General features: G+C 37.5%; 2 protein-coding genes across 6 annotated transcripts in view; both read left to right on the forward strand.

Moving 5' to 3' along the window:
• Positions 1 to 379: 379 nt before the first annotated feature.
• nt5c3a (5'-nucleotidase, cytosolic IIIA) lies at positions 380 to 14,443 on the forward strand. 2 transcript variants are annotated; one of them, XM_017428560.3, is made up of 8 exons: positions 380 to 568; positions 10,755 to 10,853; positions 11,033 to 11,102; positions 11,446 to 11,578; positions 11,765 to 11,854; positions 11,944 to 12,106; positions 12,221 to 12,421; positions 12,668 to 14,443. In XM_017428560.3, the coding sequence occupies exons 1-8, from the start codon at positions 431 to 433 to the stop codon at positions 12,767 to 12,769; spliced, it is 996 nt and encodes a 331-aa protein (XP_017284049.1). In that variant the 5' UTR covers positions 380 to 430; the 3' UTR covers positions 12,770 to 14,443. The 2 variants fall into 2 exon arrangements, with proteins under 2 accessions (XP_017284049.1, XP_017284050.1); XM_017428561.2 differs by lacking the exon at positions 380 to 568 and adding an exon at positions 8,406 to 8,532.
• An 819-nt stretch (positions 14,444 to 15,262) lies between these two features.
• bbs9 (Bardet-Biedl syndrome 9) overlaps positions 15,263 to 21,185 on the forward strand; it is a 131,150-nt gene continuing 125,227 nt past the window's right edge. For all 4 annotated transcript variants that reach the window (XM_037980541.1, XM_037980542.1, XM_017428475.3 and 1 more), the window contains exons 1-5: positions 15,263 to 15,379; positions 16,703 to 16,825; positions 17,124 to 17,274; positions 19,409 to 19,473; positions 19,571 to 19,684. In XM_037980541.1, coding sequence (XP_037836469.1) covers positions 16,714 to 16,825; positions 17,124 to 17,274; positions 19,409 to 19,473; positions 19,571 to 19,684 — 442 coding nt within the window. In that variant the 5' untranslated portion in view covers positions 15,263 to 15,379; positions 16,703 to 16,713. The remainder of the gene's footprint in view (positions 15,380 to 16,702; positions 16,826 to 17,123; positions 17,275 to 19,408; positions 19,474 to 19,570; positions 19,685 to 21,185) is intronic.

Below are 21,185 nucleotides of genomic sequence, written 5' to 3' on the forward strand. Positions count from 1 at the left end.
GACTTTCAAAGTCATAATTATGAGATTTAAAGTCATAATTTCGACTTTTCCAAAAAAGTAGACATGCTGTCTTGTATGAGATTTACACAGTATTCCATTTGATCTCATAATTATGACTTTAAATCTCATAATTATGACTTTGAAAGTCGAAATTATGACTTTAAATCTCATAATTATGACTTTGAAAGTCGAAATTATGACTTCCTGTTGGTCTTTTATTTTTTTTTTTCATGGCGGAAATGGGCTTCCATAGAGAAAGGTGTTGACGTGTTTTAAAGGCGTTTATTTTATGTTTTTGTAAATCTGTAGAGTAACCGGTCTCATTCGTTATAGACGATCTTTGGTTACGTGCTGACGCCAGCAGGACGGCGCCCGTTGACAGGGGGAAAGACGTGCGGCGGGCTCGTGAGTGGAAGACAAGCGGACCGACATGGACAGGACGGCCGTGGTGAAGGTCGGAGCCGCGGCCAGCGCCAGCGTCTGTGTTCTGGTCGGCGGCCTCGCACTGACCCAATACATCGTAGCCAAGAAGAAGCGAGCTGGGAAGAAAACCAAGATCATAGAGATGGTGAGTTTTACTGCACTCCAACTGCGCCGTCAAAACTAGCATAGGTAGATAACGAACAGGAAGTGGGCGGGAAGGGGGTTTCAAAATAAAGGCATACTGGCTTCAGTATTGAATGATGCTGCTACAAATGGTCACATTTATTTTGGCTAGCAGTAATAGAAAATTGACCGCGGTGTGTTTGTTACCTTGGCAGTTGTAAACTTGCTTTATGCACTGCGCTTGCGCATTAGGTCTCCCTGAAACAACAGCTGTTTTTAGAGGTCACAAGTCAGCTTTTAGTGAACAGAAAGAGCTGCAGCTTTTCTGTTTTAGCTCATAAGGTCTGACAACTGAACCCTGTGTCAGCGATGACTTTACTATTCATCCACCGTCCTGAAAACAGGTCTGTTTTTGATTCATGCAGGTTATGCAACCTGCAAACACGTGGATGGATAGCTCAGAATCTAATGTTTTATACAATTCACCTTTTGCTGTAGGTAACAGAAACTCCTTTAGGTATCTGTAAATTTATATTTGCTAGTTCATGTATATAAAAACAACATTATGAGAACTGTAATTTCTTCTTCTTTTGGCTGCTAACCAGAACAAATAATTTACATCTCTGCCTCTTCATCGTCCTGTGACGTCATCCACCTGCTAGTCTTCTGCCACCATTATCATGATTCTCCTTTTCTTTTCCTCCACCTTCAGCATCAAATTAGCCAGCATCCACCCTCTGCACATTTCCTCAAACAGGTCGTAGGTTTACTTAATCTAAAATCAGTTTAAGTTAAACTTTTACTCACTTCCTAATATTGTAAATACCAACCATTTTAAATCATAACTTGTTACACTCCCATCATAAACCTTCCCTCTTCACTATATATTTATGATTCATCTCTGGTATTTTACTGCACCTTTTTCTTCACCTCTGTCCTACAACACCCATAGCTTTAGCCAAGAAATTCCTGAACTTTTAAAATGATTCAGTATTATAATAAAAGTATGTGTAAAGGTTAATAAAGAATGCACAACTGAAAACAAAAAATATTGCATTGTTGCAGATTAAACTTGTCTTTATTCAGGGCTTCTTGAAGTTGAGCAGTTCTGTTCTTAGCACCTTGTATTAATTGTTTGCCCAAATGTAAACATGAAAGCATGTTGGGTGTAATGTAAGCATTTCCATCAAATTTAACTTTTAGATTTTATACTTTTAAACTTTACAGGAAAAGAAAAATACAGTTTAAGTGGCTGGAGCAGCTGCTAAATGTTTTAATTGTGGAAGAAATGTGATATTTTTGTCACTAAGGCTGTCATGTCCCTGACATTTTAGTTTATGTTTTAATAAATAATGAAATTGAATAACTGTTTTGTGCTTATTCTTTTGTTTCTTAGTTTTAGATGAGTCACATTAGTACATTTAACCATAATTTTTGTGTTGTAAATCCCACATATGACAGAAACAAAGTGTTAGCTCAGTGATGACGTGTGTTTTACAGCTAATAAGTTGATAAATAAATGTCAGATAATTTTGAGAAGAAATCAGCAGTCCTTCGTGTCCTGATTTTTCATTATTTTATAACCCTCTTGTTGGTGTGTCTGAGAAAACTGCCTATTTGAGAAGCAGCTTCATATAACATCAGTGTTTCCCTTTTGTTCAAGCTCAACAGTTCACACAGGCACTCCTTTGGAAATGGTATGAGATCACTGTGACGTTTGGTTGCTCCACACCTGGTTGTTGGCATAATTACCTGTAGGAACTAAACTCCTAATTGGCCAGTTTGTGATGTTAAAGTATATCTTATCTTATCAGGCTGCTGTAAATCTCAGCTGTAAGAGGGATGATGGGGGATGACCTCAGACAGTGTCGTCCTCAGTGAGCAGCTCAGACAGTCCATCAGCTGACTTCCATGTATTTAAAGCAGTATGAGCAGCCTGGCACCTGACTGTCTTCTATTCTGATACAATTTCATTTTTTTAGGTTGTCCAATAATTTCCAGATGATTTTTACTTGACTTTCTATGTCTATTTTGAAGTAAAAGGATTTTTGTGATCTTCACAAGCCTAAGTTTAAACCAGTCTTTCTTCCTCCTCACAGAGGAAGAAGTTGTTCTTTCATGGCTCTGGTCTTTTACTAATTCAGTTATCTGGTTAAAGAGTTAAACTGGGATGCAGTAGCGACTTACTGCTGCGCAGAGACGGTTTCCTGCTGTCACCCTCAGCATGGAAACTTGTCACCATCTGTTTTTAATGCTGTTTGGTGCTGTGAATAAGCAAAAACATTCAGACTAAATTCCAGAAGTCAAATAAAACCCCAAACCGTCTACAACTCATTTGAGCTTTATTTTCTTTCTAACTCTTTCAGCGTGCTACAGCTTTGAAAGGCCAGTCTCGGTAATTTTAGAAATCTTTAATCAGAGAAGTTTTTCCTTTAGGCAAGGAATTTGTTCATTTTTTCCTCCTTGTATGACTTAAAACATTCTGTGGTTATGCTTCCATGTTTGTCTGTTTCCTCCCTTTTTTCAGTACAACAATAATTACTAACAAATATAATTATATGCACATATTTTAATCCAAATTTTTTTCTTCACTGCTATTAGAATTGATTTCTTGTGTTTATCCCTCTCCTGAGTACATGGCTGTATGTGAAACTTTGTAAAAAGTGGCTTAGATTTTATCCTTTCTTTTATATGAGAGGCAGTTTCCTCAAGCAAACATTTCCCCCTAAATGTAACACTTTACAGTTAACTGTTTTCTTCTTTGCAAATGTATTTGTTCTGCTGGTGTCCCGATCCAGTTCATAAGAAGAAAACAGGAGAAAGAAATGCCTCTGTGTTTAACATTTAGATCACGAGTGTTTGCTTTGTTTGAAGTCTGGTCTGATTCAGACTGAGCAGTCTGGATCAGACTGTGTTTCATTAGATTATAGATTAAAGCTGGGATGTAGACGTGTGTGGAGTTATGGCTGTTCTGTCACAGCAGCACCACAGCATATATCTGTGTGAACAAAATTTAAAGATAATCTGCCATGACACAATCAAAAGAGTTGACTGAAATTTTGATACTGTAATCACGCTCTGGACTAGTCCACCTTTTCTATTATGAATAATCATTTTATTCATCTGTTTATTATTGTACTGAAATTCTTCCAAAGAGCTGGAATGTTTTTGTTTTTAAACACCTTAACATTTCATCTTGTTTCCTGAAGCTGAAAATTTCCATTTCTTTTGAAATTAAAAAAGCATATACATATTGAAACATATGCAGCAGATTAAAAGTATAAATCTTGAGTAGTATTACAGACTGTTACACTCTTGCCTTTTTTGTTTCACTCTTGGCCACTAGAGGGCAGAACAGAGTTACTTTTTCTTCTGTGCTCCCTAAAAACCTTTTAGGACAATTCTGCAATTGATCTGCAAGTCTGGTTAATGTAACATCATCTGTGTCTGCAGAGAATATGAGACCAAACCTGCAACAAATTACCTCAGATTTGGGTTTTAATACGTCTGCAGTGCTGTTAATGATAGAGGTGTATTATTCACTGATTTGTGAACATGGTAAGAACCATGTGGTTCTGTTAAGGATTACAACACAATCGATGCAAAACAATGACTGGTCCACAGAGGTCAAAAGAGTACAAAGTGATTTATAGATTTGATTGGAATGTTCTTACAGTGCAATAATGTCAGAAGGATAAGAATGGTTTTTCCCTAGTATGCATTTCACAGAAAGATTAAGGACGTTACAATAGACTTTGGCTTTTCTTTCAACAAGATTTAGCTTCAAATGTTAAAAAAATAAGTAAATAAAATCATGCGTGAGATTTACTTTTATTTGGAAAAAGTCAACTGGTTACATACATGAAATGGAATTGCATTAATGTGATGCTCCTTGTTTTTTTTCTATTTTAAACTTGAACTTGGGTGGATCTCTTTAATTCACTGGCACTTCCACCATGTTTTTATCATAAGCACCAGATGGCTTCTACTATCACCAACATAGCAGCCAGCAGTGTGGGTACAGCTGCAGGAAGCTGAAGAAAGGTTTTACAGCATGACTTTCTACCATGCCACACAATAATCACACTCAGATGACCCGTTTTGCCATCATAATAAACAACTGAAACTCAGAGGCAGTAATTCCTGAATACTCAGTGGGATGGCCATGTCTCACTGGGTTATTGTTTGGTGTTTGAGTTCGAATTGAGCGTTCATTTTGGGGGCTTATGGGAAAACTTAATTTTGGTTTCTCTATCAACGGGCCCTGGAAGTTTGTTTGGTTCAACATGGATGCCAGTGTTCCAATAAGTTAGAAAAAAAAAAGTTACAGCTTTGCTGAATAAGCGCAGATCCACCACTTCTTTCTAGTAACCTTTAAGCCTTACTTTTAACTTCTTTTTATCTATTTTGGGTGATTATCTTGAAGCTGCTTGAACATTGACATCTGCTCTCCTGGTGTTGCATCAAACCTGAAGGAGTTGAACCGTTTAACCTCTAAGGTGACACAACACCTGAGATGTTGTCATTGTTACCGCCTGAAACTAACTTTTTGCCTCACCAATAGGGCTGAAAAAAGTCAACTGCCCAAGTCTTTTTATTTCCTTCATTATAAATCATAAACTTTACTTAATATTATTAGGTTCAAAAAGAGAGAAATTTGTGTTGATTAAAAAGAAGAAGCAAACCCAAAATTAGGTGAATAAGTTGATTATTTATGAATCAAAAGTGTAAAGACAACTCAGGAAGTCTGAAAAGATGAGTGAACAATTTGGCTGTAAGCTGAACTTCAGTTACAACTAAATTAAAAGATTTTGTCACTAGTCAGTCCAAAAAAGGTTAAAAACAAAAACAACTGGACTTCTACTCTGTAGCTGAAGACATTTTGCTTCTTATCCGAGGAGCTTTCTTAATTAATTTGGATTTATTGTCCTGGTTGACTGAGAATCTATACCAGCATAACTAGTCAGTCATTTTAATGAATCAAAACCACTCTTCTAACAATCCCCTTTTCTTTTGTTAGCCCTTTTTTGATGGTCTGTGGACAGTCTGGTCCACGTGATCAAGGTCCAAGATGAAAAGCAGCCAAATGTTCACAAGAAGTTATGAAATTTGCAAGTTAGCACACAGCAAATGTTGATTTTTCAGAGTAGAAACAAGAAAAATGTTAGTTTATCAAAGTTTACTGCTCACCATGTCATTCAAGTATCAATATAGATAAACATGCCTTTAAATTTAAATGCCTTTCAGTGTTTTTTTATCTTGTAGTTATTCTGTTTACAGTTCACAGGCTGACTTCAGGGAACATACACAGTACATATTAGTTTACATCAGGGATCCCCAACCACAGGGCTAAAGACCATGGGTCATTTGGTAACGGGCTGCTCAGAAACAATAAAACCTTTTTTGTAAAGTTTTCACACTAACAGAAATGAGCAAAAAACAAGCTTTGCTGGAGGACTTGTTTTTCCCTAGTAGTCCGTGGGAAAGTTGGTTTGAATGAACCTGAGACTTGATACAAAGAAGGTTGAGGACCACTGGTTTACACACCAGGGTCCTGTCAGAGATCTGGTGAACTACACAACTATCAAGTTGTGAACAGCAACTGCATTAAGGTTGTCAAAACAAAATATTATTGCACATTTGGCAGTTAGATTCACAAGCATAATCTTCTAACCTTGTTTCCAAAAAAGCAAAAGAAAGAAAATGTTTTTTATTCAACAGAAACTCAACTATTTAATAAGTTACTGTCAGTGACTTCAACAAGCAAATTCATGGTATTTAAAAAAAATACAAAAATAACATTTGAAACCTCCTGAATTTGATTCCACGTGACATTTGAATTGTGCAGAACTGAAAATTTCTCAAACAAGCTGATGTCTTTGGGAGTTGTATGCCTTTACAGGCAGGATTTAATGGTAGAAAGGAATCTGAGCAGGAGCGACTGAAACTGCTGTCTCCATGTGAGATGTTCTGCTGCAGCCTATAATTGTGATGAGATGTAATCCGAGGAAGTTGACCTCATTTTTTGGGATTTCTGGTATGCGAGACAGTCACGGTCAGCAGAGGTCAGGAAAACGATGTCTCATGTTGCAGCCGTTCTATAGCAACAACACAAGATGTACAAGCAGCAGGGGACACAACTGTCCTCAGCAAAAAATGAGCCTGTTCAATTTTAGTTTTGTGCTGTCAATAAGATTTGTATTATGTTGAGATGATATTACCCACTAGTGACTGACTGATGTTGTAGTCTGGAATAAACACCGTAAAAAAAACTTTATCACATTAGATAATGTAAAGAATGTAGCACATTGGACTCGCACGTGTTTTTTCTGACCAACATGTTTGATTCTTCAATATTTTGATGTTTTGTTTATCTTTACTCCTCCACATTTCTAGGAATTTTGGATTCAAATCTGCCTAACTTTGTCATTGACAAAGCTCACCTCTGACAGAAAACATGTCCTGGTCTAAAAAACACTTCTATGAAAAATAACAATTATTGAAGAAAACAAGCCCGTCTTCATTACTAAAATGCACTCCAGTTGATTAAATCCTAAACGTGAAAGTGACTGCTAAGGTGGTGACAGAGCAGGCCGGGCGAGTTCAGTGTGGGCGGAGTTAAGCAAAGAAGAATGCAGTTTTGTAAGCTGTGCACACAAAAAAAGATGTGTTTGGCTGTGCAAAATGCAGCTGCATGGCCAGTTGGTCACTTGGTCACAAGCACTCAGAATTCAGCGAGACTGCAACAGAAAATTGACATATTGTTTCGCAATAATGAGTCAAGTTCGAGCTGCCCAGCAGTCTCCAACAGTTGCAGCTCATTGAGACACGTTGTTGTCAAAGCAAGTCATGCACACACATAACATTTCTGTTTTCAAATTAAAGCAGCTGTAGGAATACTTATTTCTCTCTAAGATGCTCCCATGAAGTGAGTCACAGTCGTGTTAGGTGAGTTGTGTCTCTGGAGATTAGTGTCTATTAGAACTGTACTTAAACTTTTAGAGCTTTGGTTTATAGGATCACAATTTATATTGTGGTACTAGAAAAAGTTGCATTTTGCAGACATTTCCTGAATGGCCCAGAAGCAGGCACTTTGTTGTGTAAGTGTAACAGGAAACATTCTGCCACATGAAGAAACTATTGAAACAACTTTGAACGCATGCATGTCTCTACAACATCAAAAAGAAACTTCTAGAAAAACTTTAAATGAACTACAAGCTGTACTGACACTTCTACTGAGCTTACCATATACTGAATGCATGAATGCAGCCAGCTGCTATAAAAAAAGGTTTCTCAGAGTTAACATCTTTGAGTGTTTGGGCCTCACAGACATGTTCAGACTCAACCCAAACTGCACAGAAACTGCAGCGTCAGAAGCCAAAAATTAAAGCCGCAGCAGAAAGATAAGCACATGTTATCTGTATGTGTGTGTGTGAGTGTGTGTTGAATAAATGCATGTGAGGTGAATCCATTATTTGACTTGTGTCACATGTGACTGACCTTTGGCCGACCAAACAGCCTGAACCTTAACCCCTGTGACCTTTCGTGTAGCTTCAGGCTGTTTACTATATATATAATATAATAAATGTGTGTTGGCATGCTGAGAATTGTGTGGTACTGCTGAGCACACACAATTTTAAGGGCTCTGAAGCGAGTCTGTTCTTCACTAATTGATTTTAAAGGTTCTTTATGAAAGGGGTCAGAGGTCATGTTTCTGGAAATTGTCTAGATTCTAAATGCTACTTCAGCTTTACTGGCTGCTGTTTCCACATCTGTTCCTAGTGTACGGNGTGGGTGGGGGGGGTCAGCTGGAATTGCCATTTTACTGATGTATTTGAGCCTAGATTGGGGGAGGGGCCCTGTTGTCTAATCAGTTTAGGTCGACACCCCCATCCCCACCCCCTCCTGTGTCTGCAGCTATATAAACCCTGCGCAGACACACAATCTTTTCTTCACTCTTGTTTTCTGACAGACAACAGATCCGAGGTAAGCTTGTGCTTGTGTACAGCTTGTTCTCTGAATTTAATGTTTCTGTCTTTGTTTCTTATTAGGTTGATTCTGAAATTAGGAATATTTCTAACCCCTGTATAGGATTGAAATGTCCTGTCAGTTTGAAAATATCGGCATTTAAATGTTTAAAAGTATTGTTTTAAAAGTTTGGAAAAGCAATGTTCTATGAGTAATTATAGAGCTATTTTTTATTCATACAAGGTGAAATTTCATTGCCATCTGAAAAACATGTCCTTTTGGGTTTATAATATTGTTCCTAGACGACACATTTTGTGACCCTTTAAAAGCTACATGCATATAAAAAAAAACTTCTTGTTCTGCTTTCAAAGGAAAACACATTTTAGGAAGTTGTTTTCAGTCTTGGCTTGTTTAGCTTAACAACTTGAGGCTTACTAGAGGCTATGTTTAAAAAGAAAAAACGTGATTTATTTTTAACTCATTTTCTGAGTCTCATGTGTCTGTATGATCACATGATCGCAGTAATGGAAGAGCTGCTAGCAAGTCTGATTGCATAAGTGGGAGCTCTGTTGGTGGGAGGGTAGGTTGTTGTAATTTGTCTCTGCAGGGTTGGATGTTTGCATTTCATCAACTCTTTTTATATCTACTGTACTGTTGCTGAGCCCCTCCTGTTCCTGACATTTAATCCTGACAGCTCTGACATCTCTGTTATCTAATGATGGCTGAGACAACATACCTCAACACTAGAGCTTAAAGTCCAACTTAATTGTCTTTTTAACCCTGAATAAGTTTTCTGAAATCTCCTCTAAATTGACAAACAGGATATTAGTAAGCAACCATGACAAAAGCAGCTTAACATTTCAATTCTTACTCATGAATAAAGACATATGGTGCACCTCAGTCTTGTTTTGTTATTTAACCAGCTCCTTAGCTTATGTAGGAAGTGGCTGTGAAACGACATTCGATCTGGTCTCAAGTTGAGACAGGTTGCAAGATTTCTGTCTCAACCAGTCCAGAAGATATTGTTTCAACTTTAGGAAAACCCATACACTATAAATCAGCATAAACTTGGTACAGAAACGTTTAAGGAAGCATTACTTTTGGGTATTATGATGGTAATTCTTTCATTTTTCTACTTTTCCTTTATTTTTCCATGTTTGTTCCATGTCTCTTTAAACCTGCCAAAAGGTATTGCAAACTACAAACTAAGACAAATGGTGTATGCACTCAATGTAAACAAACCTGTTTTTAAGTGTCTGCATACTCAACAAATCTTAGTGTGTACGCAGCAGCGCATCAAAATTGTCAGAATTCTCGATCACAAACGGCTTTTCCATGGATGTTGCCATCGTTGAACCATTTTCAGCCACTTTGATTGTTTCTGTTGGCCGGTCACAAATTTTTAATTTTAGGGCACATTAACCTTCAATATGAGAAAAATTTTTTGCATGAATTTGTTTCTTATTTCTTTTTTTTATCGGTTTTCATAACATTGCATTGAATGCCTTGTAGGGAAATTAGAAAATTTGCCAATTCTATTTGGAAACAGCTGGGATGGATCAAGAAGAGACCGCTTTAAACTTCAGAGCCAAACACAAATGTTGCTTCACTTTTTCATCGTCTGGGAGGAGCTGAAGTTGATGAAACGAAGCTACGAGAGTGGCTGAACTTGACAACCCCTGAGTAGGCTGTTTGTGTTTCTGAATAGAAACACAAACAGCCCCCCCACACCCACGGATTCCAAACATTAGCTCTTTTGAAACTCTGTAACCCTTCTCACTTGTGTGTGCCCCGGGTTTGAACCGGGGAACACAGTGTTCTCTTTCTGTGCTGGAGGCAGTATTGGAGAAGTTCGGCTTCAGCAGATGAGCCTCTTTGAGTTTTTTTTGTTTTTTTTTAGAGACACGTTAAAGGGTCAGATTAAATTAAGTTCTCTACAGAGAAATTCCTCCTAATTATTCAACTCTAAGTCATGTCTTTTGTAAGAGTTGAAATAATCTTCCTGATTGTTCTGAATGGCTCATTTTCTTCAAAACCTTTGGTAAAAGAAAGGTTAAAGTTCCACTGTGAAACATTAGGATGTTAAACTGAACAATGGCTCCAGTGTGATCCTTTAGCATCTTTTGCTGCTGACTTGCTTGGAGGGAGAGGGTGAAGTTAAATGTCACTTTTTGTATTTCCTGCTCAATAACTACATTGTAAGAAACAATTTTTGTCTCTTTTTAATTGTGGAACTCTAGATGCCTCAGTTTGAGAAACCAACCGTCCACATGCGGGACCCTGAGAGGGTGGAGCAGATCATCTGTGGCCTGATCAAAGGAGGAGCTTCCAAACTTCAGGTACAGCATCGAGCCCTGATGGAACTGCTTCTGTAAACTGAAATTAACTCACCTAAACTAGCTCATTTAATTGGTATGTGCTTTGTGGTACCCTTACGGGTTATTTGTTTCTTCTGATGCCTACTTTAATACAATCATCTTTGTGGTTCTAATAAACAAAATCTTCTTGTCTGTTTCAGATCATCACAGACTTTGACATGACGATAAGCAAATTTGCTGTCAATGGCAAACGCTGCCCGACTTGTCACAGTAAGTAAACATTACAAGACAAAGATTATGTGTGTTTGTGTTCTTGTGTCTGTTTACAGAAGCTGAAGTAAAATTTGATGTGATAGTAGCTGAGAGTTATTCACAACACATACTGTGATCACATCTTGTGATATGAGACTGAACATAACGTTATGTTCAAGGTTTAACCAAAATGGCTATAACACCGTCATTTCTCAGCATAAACTGACTGTCAACGGGCGATATGCATTCTTTCAAGGAATGCTACGCCTTTATTTGTACTTTGGAGTCACTTGCATATGTCTTTATTTGAATTACCCTATTTGAACCATTTTGTTTTTGACACTGCATTATCTCTGTTTAGATATCATCGATAACTGCAAACTGGTAACAGAGGAGTGCAGGCAGAAGCTGCTGCAGCTGAAGCATAAATACTACCCCATAGAGATAGACCCTCACCTTACTATGGAAGAGAAATTTCCTTTTATGGTGGAATGGTAAGTTAAACGCTTGTAAACTGGAACTAAGACATATTCTTTCAGCAACAAGTTATTCCTGGAGGTCTAAAGCAGACCAACCAAGTCTATTTTATAACTTAGAACAGTTATAAGATGCTTTTATTATATTTTTTGTGTGTAAAGCTTGAATTGTTAGACTTTCCCAAAGACCAGTTTGTTTTTCAGGTACTTTAAGTCCCACTCGCTACTTGTGGAGCAGTGTCTTGAGAAAGACAAACTGCCGGAGGTGGTGAGGGAGTCTGATGTTGCTCTCAGGTATCTACAGAAGATAAGATGGAGGCAATGTGTGAAGTGTTTACTCGAGCAGAGAGGAGGATAAACTTGCTCTGTGTGTTTGGTTACAGGGAGGGTTATGAGCAGTTCTTTGATCGCCTGCATCAGCACAATGTGCCTGTCTTCATTTTCTCTGCTGGTCTCGGAGATGTCCTCGAGGAAATCATCCGTCAGTCTGGAGTTTACCACCCCAACATCAAGGTCGTGTCCAACTTTATGGACTTTGATGACAATGTAAGTCTTTCATGAAACAGAATCTCCCCTGTTCTATACTTATTGTTTACTTTTCAACCTCACAACAGAAGATATAAGAGCTGACCTGATATGTTTTGGGTCTTTGTCTTGTAGGGCATCCTGAGGGGATTCAAAGGTGAGCTGATCCATGTGTACAACAAACATGACGGTGCCCTGAGGAACACGGAGTACTTCAAACAGCTGAGGGATAACGGCAACATCATTCTGCTGGGCGACTCAATGGGAGACCTCAGCATGGCTGACGGTGTCCCTAATGTGGAGAACATCCTCAAGATCGGCTTTCTCAACGACAAGGTACAGTCATGTAACATTCACAAACCTCTGAATTGTAAACAATTTGAGACCAATTTAGAAGGATGATTTTAAGCAAGATCACTGCATCATTTTAGGACAAGATGCTTCTAACTTTATTAGTGTTACACAGTTGGAAGAAAGTGGTCCTGGTAACATTTTTGATGTGTGGTTGAAAGACATGTCCCATTCAAAAATCAATATACTTCAGAGCTTCTTCCTAACATGATTTGCTTGTCATCTCTGCAGGTGGAAGAGCGCCTGGACAAATATATGGACTCTTATGACATTGTTCTTGTGAAGGACGAGACTCTGGAAGTGCCCAATGCCATTCTTCAGAAGGTTTTATAACTCCATTGTCCAGTTCACCCCCTCATCAACGTCCCGTTCTGTCCTGTCTCTCCTCTAATCATCTGCCTTTCAGCGAGGGGCCAGTCAAACTCTGTTACCAGCGTTTATCTTTAATTCTCTGTCCTGAGATCCCAGCCCCACTCAGCACCACCGTCTGCTGGCCTTTTTTTTTAAGACATTTTACATCACCTGAATGAACTGTTTTAAAGGTCCTTCACAGCAGCAACATGTTGTCTCTGGTGTTGTTTTTTAGTTAAAATAGTTTTTTTTTTTCTGGTTTCTTTGTAGTCATTGTATGGAATAGCAATATTGGGGAAAAAAAAGCTTTCACTCCATCTTTATAATTTGCACATTATTGTTATAATTATTCTTAGAAGTATTTTTGATATTACAATATTTGTATACAATAAATCAGGTGGCCACAAGAGAACACTGTTTTTTGGCCCCATCCCATCCTGCCAGACGCCTCAGTTACTTTATTTTTGTTACTGGGGTATTTGGTATCCACCTGGTCAGTGTTTTAAAGTGAGCTATTGTTATTGGACTCAGCTTACATCTCTAAAAGTTTGTAATTTATGAGGAATTATATGTCACATAAAGGACCTTTTTAAAAGAGGTATTTCCTAGAGAAAGTTTGAATGTCTTGCTCAGTTTCAGCAGCAGCATAATTCCAACAAACAGAACTGGTGAAAGGAAAAAAAGGATTTAGGTTGTCGACGTGAAACCCACAAAATCACAACAAAAAAACAGACAAAAATGCACTTTAAATTCTTTATCAGAAAAATATATCCTGTGTGCGTGAGCATGTGTGGCTGTAGTTCGGGTTTATGGATGTAGGAAAAGAAAGTTTCTTGCACAAAAAAAGCCATGTTTACATAAGTTTATTTTTTAACTCTAATGTGCTCATTTGATATCATTTTTACCCACAAAGAAACGAGAAGAAATTTTTTGTTTTACAAAAATTTAAAAACATTTATGGCAAATACCACTTTTAAATGATGATGATGATTTCTGCTCAACTCCCCCCAATATCCCACAAACTGGTATTAAAAGTTAGACATTACTTAATGCTGAAGATGACATCTAGTGGTTGTTAGGAGGAATTACAACAGTAAAAGAAAGTTTGATGCCCAGTTTATCTTGTAAATAAAGATTCCACAATATCTGAAGTATTTTACAGTTTCAGTGAACGGAGGTAAACACTGCTGTCTGTGGCTCAGTAAAACCCAACAGAAGACTTGTTTAAAATATATTTTTCACCATTGTTTTGTCTGTGGTTAAACTTGAGCTCTACCTCTAAAAATATATATTTTTTCGGAGTTTCAAAGCTAAAATGTGTCAGTTTGTCTAAACATGATGTGTTTTGGCGTTGTTTCTGAATTTGTTTGTGTTTTAAATGTGCTGCTATCACCTGCATGTTGCCTTTTTTTCTTCTTGTAGAGTTTGTGTCAGAGAAAGGGGAGATTAAAGATGGGAATAATGTCATACTGTATACGGAGATATATGAAAATGTATTTTGCTTTACTGCATTTGAAGTATTTTCAGATGTTTTGACTGGTATGTTTTATTTTTATAAGCGGATGGCTTCCATTAATGGTATGAATACAACACGCAATAAAAGAAGTCATTTTGTGAGGTCATCAGTGCATCACAAACTAGACTGACACCCACAAAGTCTCTGTTTTTTTTTTCTCTAATGCTTTTTAAATGTTGATAATTTCTTTAGACTATTTTTGGCAATGCTCTAAACAACTGAGACACATTAACTTTTAAAATGAAGATAAAAGTATGAAAATAAATGTGAACCAGTAAGAAAGTTCTTCAAATTCACCAAGAAATAAGCATTTATTTAGTTTTTATGGACATGTTGATTTTTAATAATAATACCTACCATTTCTTAGAATTTTGTCATTTGTAACCCAAGATGTTGACATAAATGTGTTTCAATAAATGCAGTATTAAAATGTATCTACAGCTATGAAGAAAAATGTGAAACATTTAAAAATTCTGGTTGGATAAAGCCAGAAAGTCTCAGGCATAGCTGCAATTGGAAAATTATAACAAAATCTGGGATTTGTTGTAAAATACACAAGTCTTAGGTCAGACTCAACATCTTGTAAAATCACAAATCTTCATGCCTGAAATCAAAGTTTGTTCTAGATCTGAGTTTAGCTTAGAGTGCAACAGGTTTTGGGTCCAAATTTTGATAGTCTTTTTGTTCAATTGTATTTAAACCATAATCTCTAAGAAAAAACAAAAAGTGTGGCTTACAATGGGTATAGTTTTTATAAAAACAGTAAACAACACCAGCAATAACAAAAATCTTGGTACAAAACACTAAAATATAAAGATATATAAATAATATATGGTATTTGATATAATATTACCAATTATAATGGTTATTCAAATAAATATATCTTTTTTTTAATGGCATGAATAAAAAAACTCGTTTTCCCATGCGCCCTTTCATTTCCGCTCCTGCGCACAAACAGCTTCTCCGTTAAGCGTCGGTGCTATGACAACAAGACGATGGCTTCAAACGAGAGGGTGAGAAATTTCATGTTTATGTGAACGAAGAGCAAAGGAACGAGGAGCCACGTTTATGTGAAGGTGAGAAACGTGACCAGCGACAGTAAACCGCCTACGTCTTCATCGGAGAAGTCGGAGGAAGTAGCCAGACTTGTCCCGACCTATTAGCTAGCGCCGAGGCAACTTGGAGAGGCAGCTAATTAGCCGCGGCTAAGCTAAAGTTAAATGAGCCAGCTGGAGCGTTGTGTTTTGTAGTTTCCCTGTGCAGGCTGTTCGAGTCGTTAAAGAATTAAAACTGGTCAGGTATGCGTGTCGCAGTTTTTATTGTTTTGACCTGGAGAGGGAGGCTGTTTTTTTTTTTTATAACATAAACCCTGTGAATAAATAGATAAATCCTCAGGTGTTCGGTCATGTGCTTCTGAAGTTCAAAATAAGTGCCTACTGATGCTTGTGGCTTAAGTAAAATCCTTAATAATAACCATGGCGTCAAGTGTCAACATGTTTGCAAATATTAGGCACCACAAATCTTATGTTTCATGTGTCCAGATGCAATAACTTGAATATTGCCACAATCTCTATAGTAGCTTATCTGGGAAGCAGCTAACCTGTCTTTTCTTGTAACTGTTATTGTCTTTGCATAATGCTACAACAGTGCAATACTTGTGCACTTTGTGCACTCAACTTCTGAGCCCTATTCTAAACTTACTGTCTTTAAAAGTTAATGCTTGAATGCATTTATTGGATAAAAAAAGATTTCTAGAAATAGCAAATACGAATATATCTTCTCAGATAATTTACTTTAACAGCCACTCGGGTGTGTAGGCCGGAGTGCTGTAGATAGGAGGGATTCTCCTTGTCTGGATTAGCCGCCTGTTCCACCTGCTCAGCACTTATCAAGTAGAAAAGCTGCTTGCCCCTACCAACCCCTCTCTTTGTTCTTCACTCACATGCTCATTACTGATGTCACGTAACAATCTGCCTTCTTTGTATTTAACTGCAATCATGAAGTGTTACAGAGATCACTAAAGCTCACTGCTCGATGTGACGGAGCCTGTAGCCCAGTTTGTCAACATTGCTTTAATTTAAGATCCACCTTTCTGGTCAGAAAGTGGTTTTGGAGTAATCAGAAGGATGGTTTGAACTCCAATTTTTGTTTTTTTGATCAATACATTCACTGTTTTTTTATTATTTATTTTTATCACCTGCATGTTGACAATCACATACTCTTAAAGGTATTGTTATATATTATTACTTGGGGAGAGTATTTCAAGAAAATAAACAAACAAAAAAACAACAACATTTCACTATATACTATACTATATAAATGTGTGGAGATGACATTTTATACATCATCTCATTCACAGCATTTTAGATCTACTGTTTTATGTTTTTCTCTCTGTCCAGTTGGAGGCACCATGTCTCTGTTTAAAGCTCGTGACTGGTGGTCAGCAACTCTTGGTGAGGGCGAGGAGTTTGATCAAGGATGCTTATGTGTCGGAGATGTGGACAACAGTGGCACGGGACACGGTCAGTATGTAATGAAAAACTGGTCTTCACACCAATTATATAAATGGCAAGTCCTAGTTTAAGTACTTACTTGACTTTTATTTATCCCTCTGGGTAAAATTTTAAATACAGATTTATCATTCACAGCCACAACTTAGGTAAAAATGAAAATAGAAAAAAGTTTGATATGTGTGCCTTCATAGTGTAAAATTAATCAATATAAAATTTTCACCTACAAAACTTGGCTAGTCATAAAGATATTAAGTTTTTCTGTTCATGTGTACATTATTTACAGTGTTTGTGTTTAACCATTTTACAGATAAGATTGTGGTAGGCAGCTACATGGGGATGCTGCGGATCTTCTCCCCACATGCCAATAAATCGAGTGAAGGAGGTCCAGCTGATGCCCAGCTCCTGGAAGTCCAGCTTCAAAACGCCATCATTCAGGTTGAAGTGGGCAAGTTTGTTTCGTAAGTATTTGCCACAAACCCAGGGTCAAGTCCATCAAAAGGTTAGAAAGTGTGTCCTATTTAGAGCAATTACTGAGACTAAGTCCTCACTGTGACAGGTCTGGCTTTGAGTCAAGCCTTCAAGCATTTATTACAACTTATTCTCAGGTCGCAAACCCTGGCGAGTGTTATTTGTCTTTTAATAAAGTTTTTTTTAAAAAACTTTTTTATGCTCTAACATTTATTTTAACTAAGACAATACATTTTGTAATAAACAGAGTAAATATTAAGATGCTCAATTTATTCAATTTAAATTTGACATTCCATTCAATCAGTTCCTAATTATTTATTAAAAGCACTATTGCAGTTCTGATTCTTCCTGTATTGGAAGCAAAATTATAAATTTAATTGTAAAACTTCTGCTGCCCTTGATAAATGAAGTCACCACTGATCTTCAAGCTAACACCAGGATGTGCTAATCTCTCATTTAGCTTTTCCTCTCGTACTGTTGGCTACTTTGGTGTACGCTAGGTCCTCACTAGTGTAAGTGTCTTCTAAATCAGCTTTGCAGAGTTACACTGATAGAAAGTAAACCAACTAAGTTATTAAAAACCTAAAAACAACATGGAGCCCTCTGAATGATAGCTTTCTGACACACCTGGGGGTCAATTTACAGTGACACAAATTAGAGAAAAGAAACAAAAAGTCATGTTTGCAAGTGTCATGTTCTCTGTTGTTTTTTGGACACGACTAGTTATTATTAACTGCATATTCCGACTAAATTCGTTTTTAGAGCAGCAGAGCTTATTGTTTTGGTGCATCACTAGAAATAACTTGTTATCTCTTACAGTTAGGTAGTTCATTCAACGTTAATATTTGTGATTAACCAAACTTTGACATTTGTGTGATTCTCTTTGGTGTGGAATATCTAATCACGAAGCTACGTACGTTTGAACAACAGAATTGTTGCCGTTCTGCTGATGGTTATAACTGAAGAGATGTTGGCTTAACGAGAAGGCCAGAGGTTGGTCTGGGAGAGTTGTCAGGGAGTAGTTCTTTTATTGAAATGTAAAGCTTATGTTCTTCTGCTGCTTTGCAGTAATGAATTTGAGGTCTCTCTTTGAATCCTTGCTGTGATTTACAAGCTTTCTTAGTGCAGCCTAAAAACATTCCTTTGTGCTTACAGGCAGAAACACCAACCGATAACTTGCTTCTGTAGTAGAACTGCTCTACTTTTACAATATATTTACTGTGACTTATTTGGCCATTAAGCATAAAAGGAATTTAAAATGTGACCAGATTGTTGCCATTTTTTTCATGTATTACTAAAGTGATGCAGGAGCCTTCTGGAGATCAAGGTTTCTGGAAAAGTCGGTGGCTTATATCAAAGGGTTCCTACATCATGACACAAAAGAGCACAACCTTCGTTTTATGGTCCAACATTCTTCAGAGATTGAAGGATATTTTAAAAAGTCATCCATAAAGCTTGCTGTAGAAGGCAGTTTAAGGGGAGCAGATGGGAAAATGTTATGTTTCAGTACTAAACAGAGCAGTTGCAACAAACACAAGAACAGTGGAATCCAATTTTTGTTCTTTTGTCAATGAAAGTGGTAGCAACTTAATAAGTCTGCATTTTTTGCGTCCTTCTTTGTGGTTTGGTGCTGAAATAAATTCGTTAAAAAAAAAAAATCTTGGATCAACATCCCTGGAACATCATCTACTGCTCAACTACAACCAACATTTTAAACAAAACGGAACAGCTGTTTCAGTAATTATTTTTGTTCCAAGTACAAGTTAAAATAAGTTTGGATTCAACCCTGAGGCTGAGAACATGGACTCAACCACAGTGGCAGGAAGCATCTGCCTTTCTGGAATATCTGAGGAGAAAAGTTTTCCAGCTGCAGGCCTGCAGGTCTGTGCTTTGTTAGAGACCTCTTATCCAGCTTACATCTAGCTGGTTCTGTTCAAACTTCTGGGCAGAGTTTCAAGCATTTCTATCCATTCAACCCAACTAAAATGAAATTGATTTAGGAAATTGTGGTTCTGGTAGTCACAATAATGATGTATTTCATTTTTTCTTATATTACTAAATGTGAATTTGTAATGATTCTGTGACTGAGCGCTCTGTAAAAATGATCCTTTGTTGTTTCATCAGGTGTTCAGACCTTCTTCACTTGGCTGTTCTTCACCCCAGGAAGTTGTCAGTCTACTCTATTTCAGGTAAACAAACTTTGGTATGAACAGATCATTTCTTCTTCTTGAAATCTTTCAAAAGCATTTTAAATAAAGTTTGATTTCCCCTGACTTGTGAATGCAGGCACCGCAGGGAATGTGGACCATGGAGATCAGTACCAGTTGAAGTTGGTTTATGAGCACAATCTGCAAAGAACAGCTTGCAACATGACATATGGCACATTTGGAGGAGTCACAGGTAGTTGTTTTTATGTGGGCTATAGCTGAGACAGAAACTGAAATACCAGTGCCTTTTCTTCAAGGTTCACCGCTTTTTTCTGTTTCTGCCTCTAGTTTTTCTTGACAGAAAAGTTAAGTAAAGGTTATATATATCGAGTACCTTCACTTTGGGAATAAAATTAAAGATTTTACTTTCAGTATTAGAAAAAATATTCAATTTAAGAAAAAAAAAATCTTGTTGATTTTGGTTAGTCCCTATACCTTCAAATCTGCTTCAAATTAAATTTGATTTAAGGGATATTTTAGAACTGGGTTTAAACTCAGGGCTTGGGTTTGACATTTTGTTGTGATAAGTTATGGGCCTTGGAATGCATTATACCAGTGAGGGTCCTTACAAATATATCTAAGTGCAGAAAGTCTGTATGCCTGAGTGAACATCTGTGCGTGTGTGTGTGTTTTGGCCAAAGTGGTGATGGCAGCACCGGACAAAAAACATCAAACTTTAAAGTTCTGTTAGAGGAGCAAAGGAGAGAAAGACGTCTCACGTTGCTGTTCTTTCTTTAGTCAACTGGACTCTTGGAAAAACCAAGTAGGGGAAAGCCCTCTAGTAGTTGGCGTCCAAGAAAAACACACACACACACACAGACATGCACACTGAGACATGGGGAACCCCCTTTAAAGTACAGAAAATGACCTTTTGAAAATAAAGGTGGTATTGTCAAGGTGTGTGTGAAGAGTGCACTTGCCAGACACTGTGGCCTGGCATGATGAACCCGTCAATTACTCCATGGTTAGAGAGCCTGTGTGTGTGTATGTGCGTGTGTGTGCATGTGTGCTCGCCTGTGTTTATTTGATTGATAGAAAGAACAGTTTGGACTCATTAAAACCAATAGCTCAGCCTGTATTCAATACATGTGTGTAGTGCATGCCACAAACCAATGAATGTGACTTTGTCTCCACGTGTTTTCTGGTATTACCACTTTGTGGAGCAGGTCTTAGAGATGTCAAACATGGTCTTAAACAAACTCACGTTCTTGTGAATGCACATTCCTGTTCAGACATAGAGCTCAGGCTTCCAGTTTTTTTTTACCTCAAGTAAATTACTTCAAGTACTTTATATATCTAATTTGTATTCATAAACCTAAAGCAAAGCCACCACTAACAACCATTTTTATGCCAGAAAGTAAGAACTGGTTCATACTCACAAGGTCTACAACTTAAAATGACCCTCACAAAGGGACACAGGTACAAACATCCCTTACTTTAATCATCATTCCTGGCAAAACAGATTCACTATAGGTGAACAGAATGATGCAGACTGCTCTTCATCATAAATACAATCCTCCTACACGTTCCTATTGTTGGATGCTTCTCCTCTAGATGGCAGTGCTGGCTCTGGAATTCTATCCATAATACATTAACATGTGGCTTGAATGAATAGGATGTTGTATGGCTTCTTGATTGGGGAATTCCCTTTTCCTACTTCTCAGCAAGGAGCTCATAATTCAGCTGCAAAGTAG

Source organism: Kryptolebias marmoratus, linkage group LG16, assembly GCF_001649575.2.
Source record: "Kryptolebias marmoratus isolate JLee-2015 linkage group LG16, ASM164957v2, whole genome shotgun sequence".
Lineage (NCBI taxonomy): Eukaryota > Metazoa > Chordata > Actinopteri > Cyprinodontiformes > Rivulidae > Kryptolebias > Kryptolebias marmoratus.

Excerpts from the sequence above, each read along its gene's own strand:
- nt5c3a (XM_017428560.3), top strand. The coding sequence starts at position 431 with ATGGACAGGACGGCCGTGGTGAAGGTCGGAGCCGCGGCCAGCGCCAGC. Across the intron at positions 11,579-11,764 it reads TTTCCTTTTATGGTGGAATG|GTACTTTAAGTCCCACTCGC; the intron begins GTAAGTTAAACG and ends TTTGTTTTTCAG. Across the intron at positions 11,855-11,943 it reads GAGTCTGATGTTGCTCTCAG|GGAGGGTTATGAGCAGTTCT; the intron begins GTATCTACAGAA and ends GTTTGGTTACAG.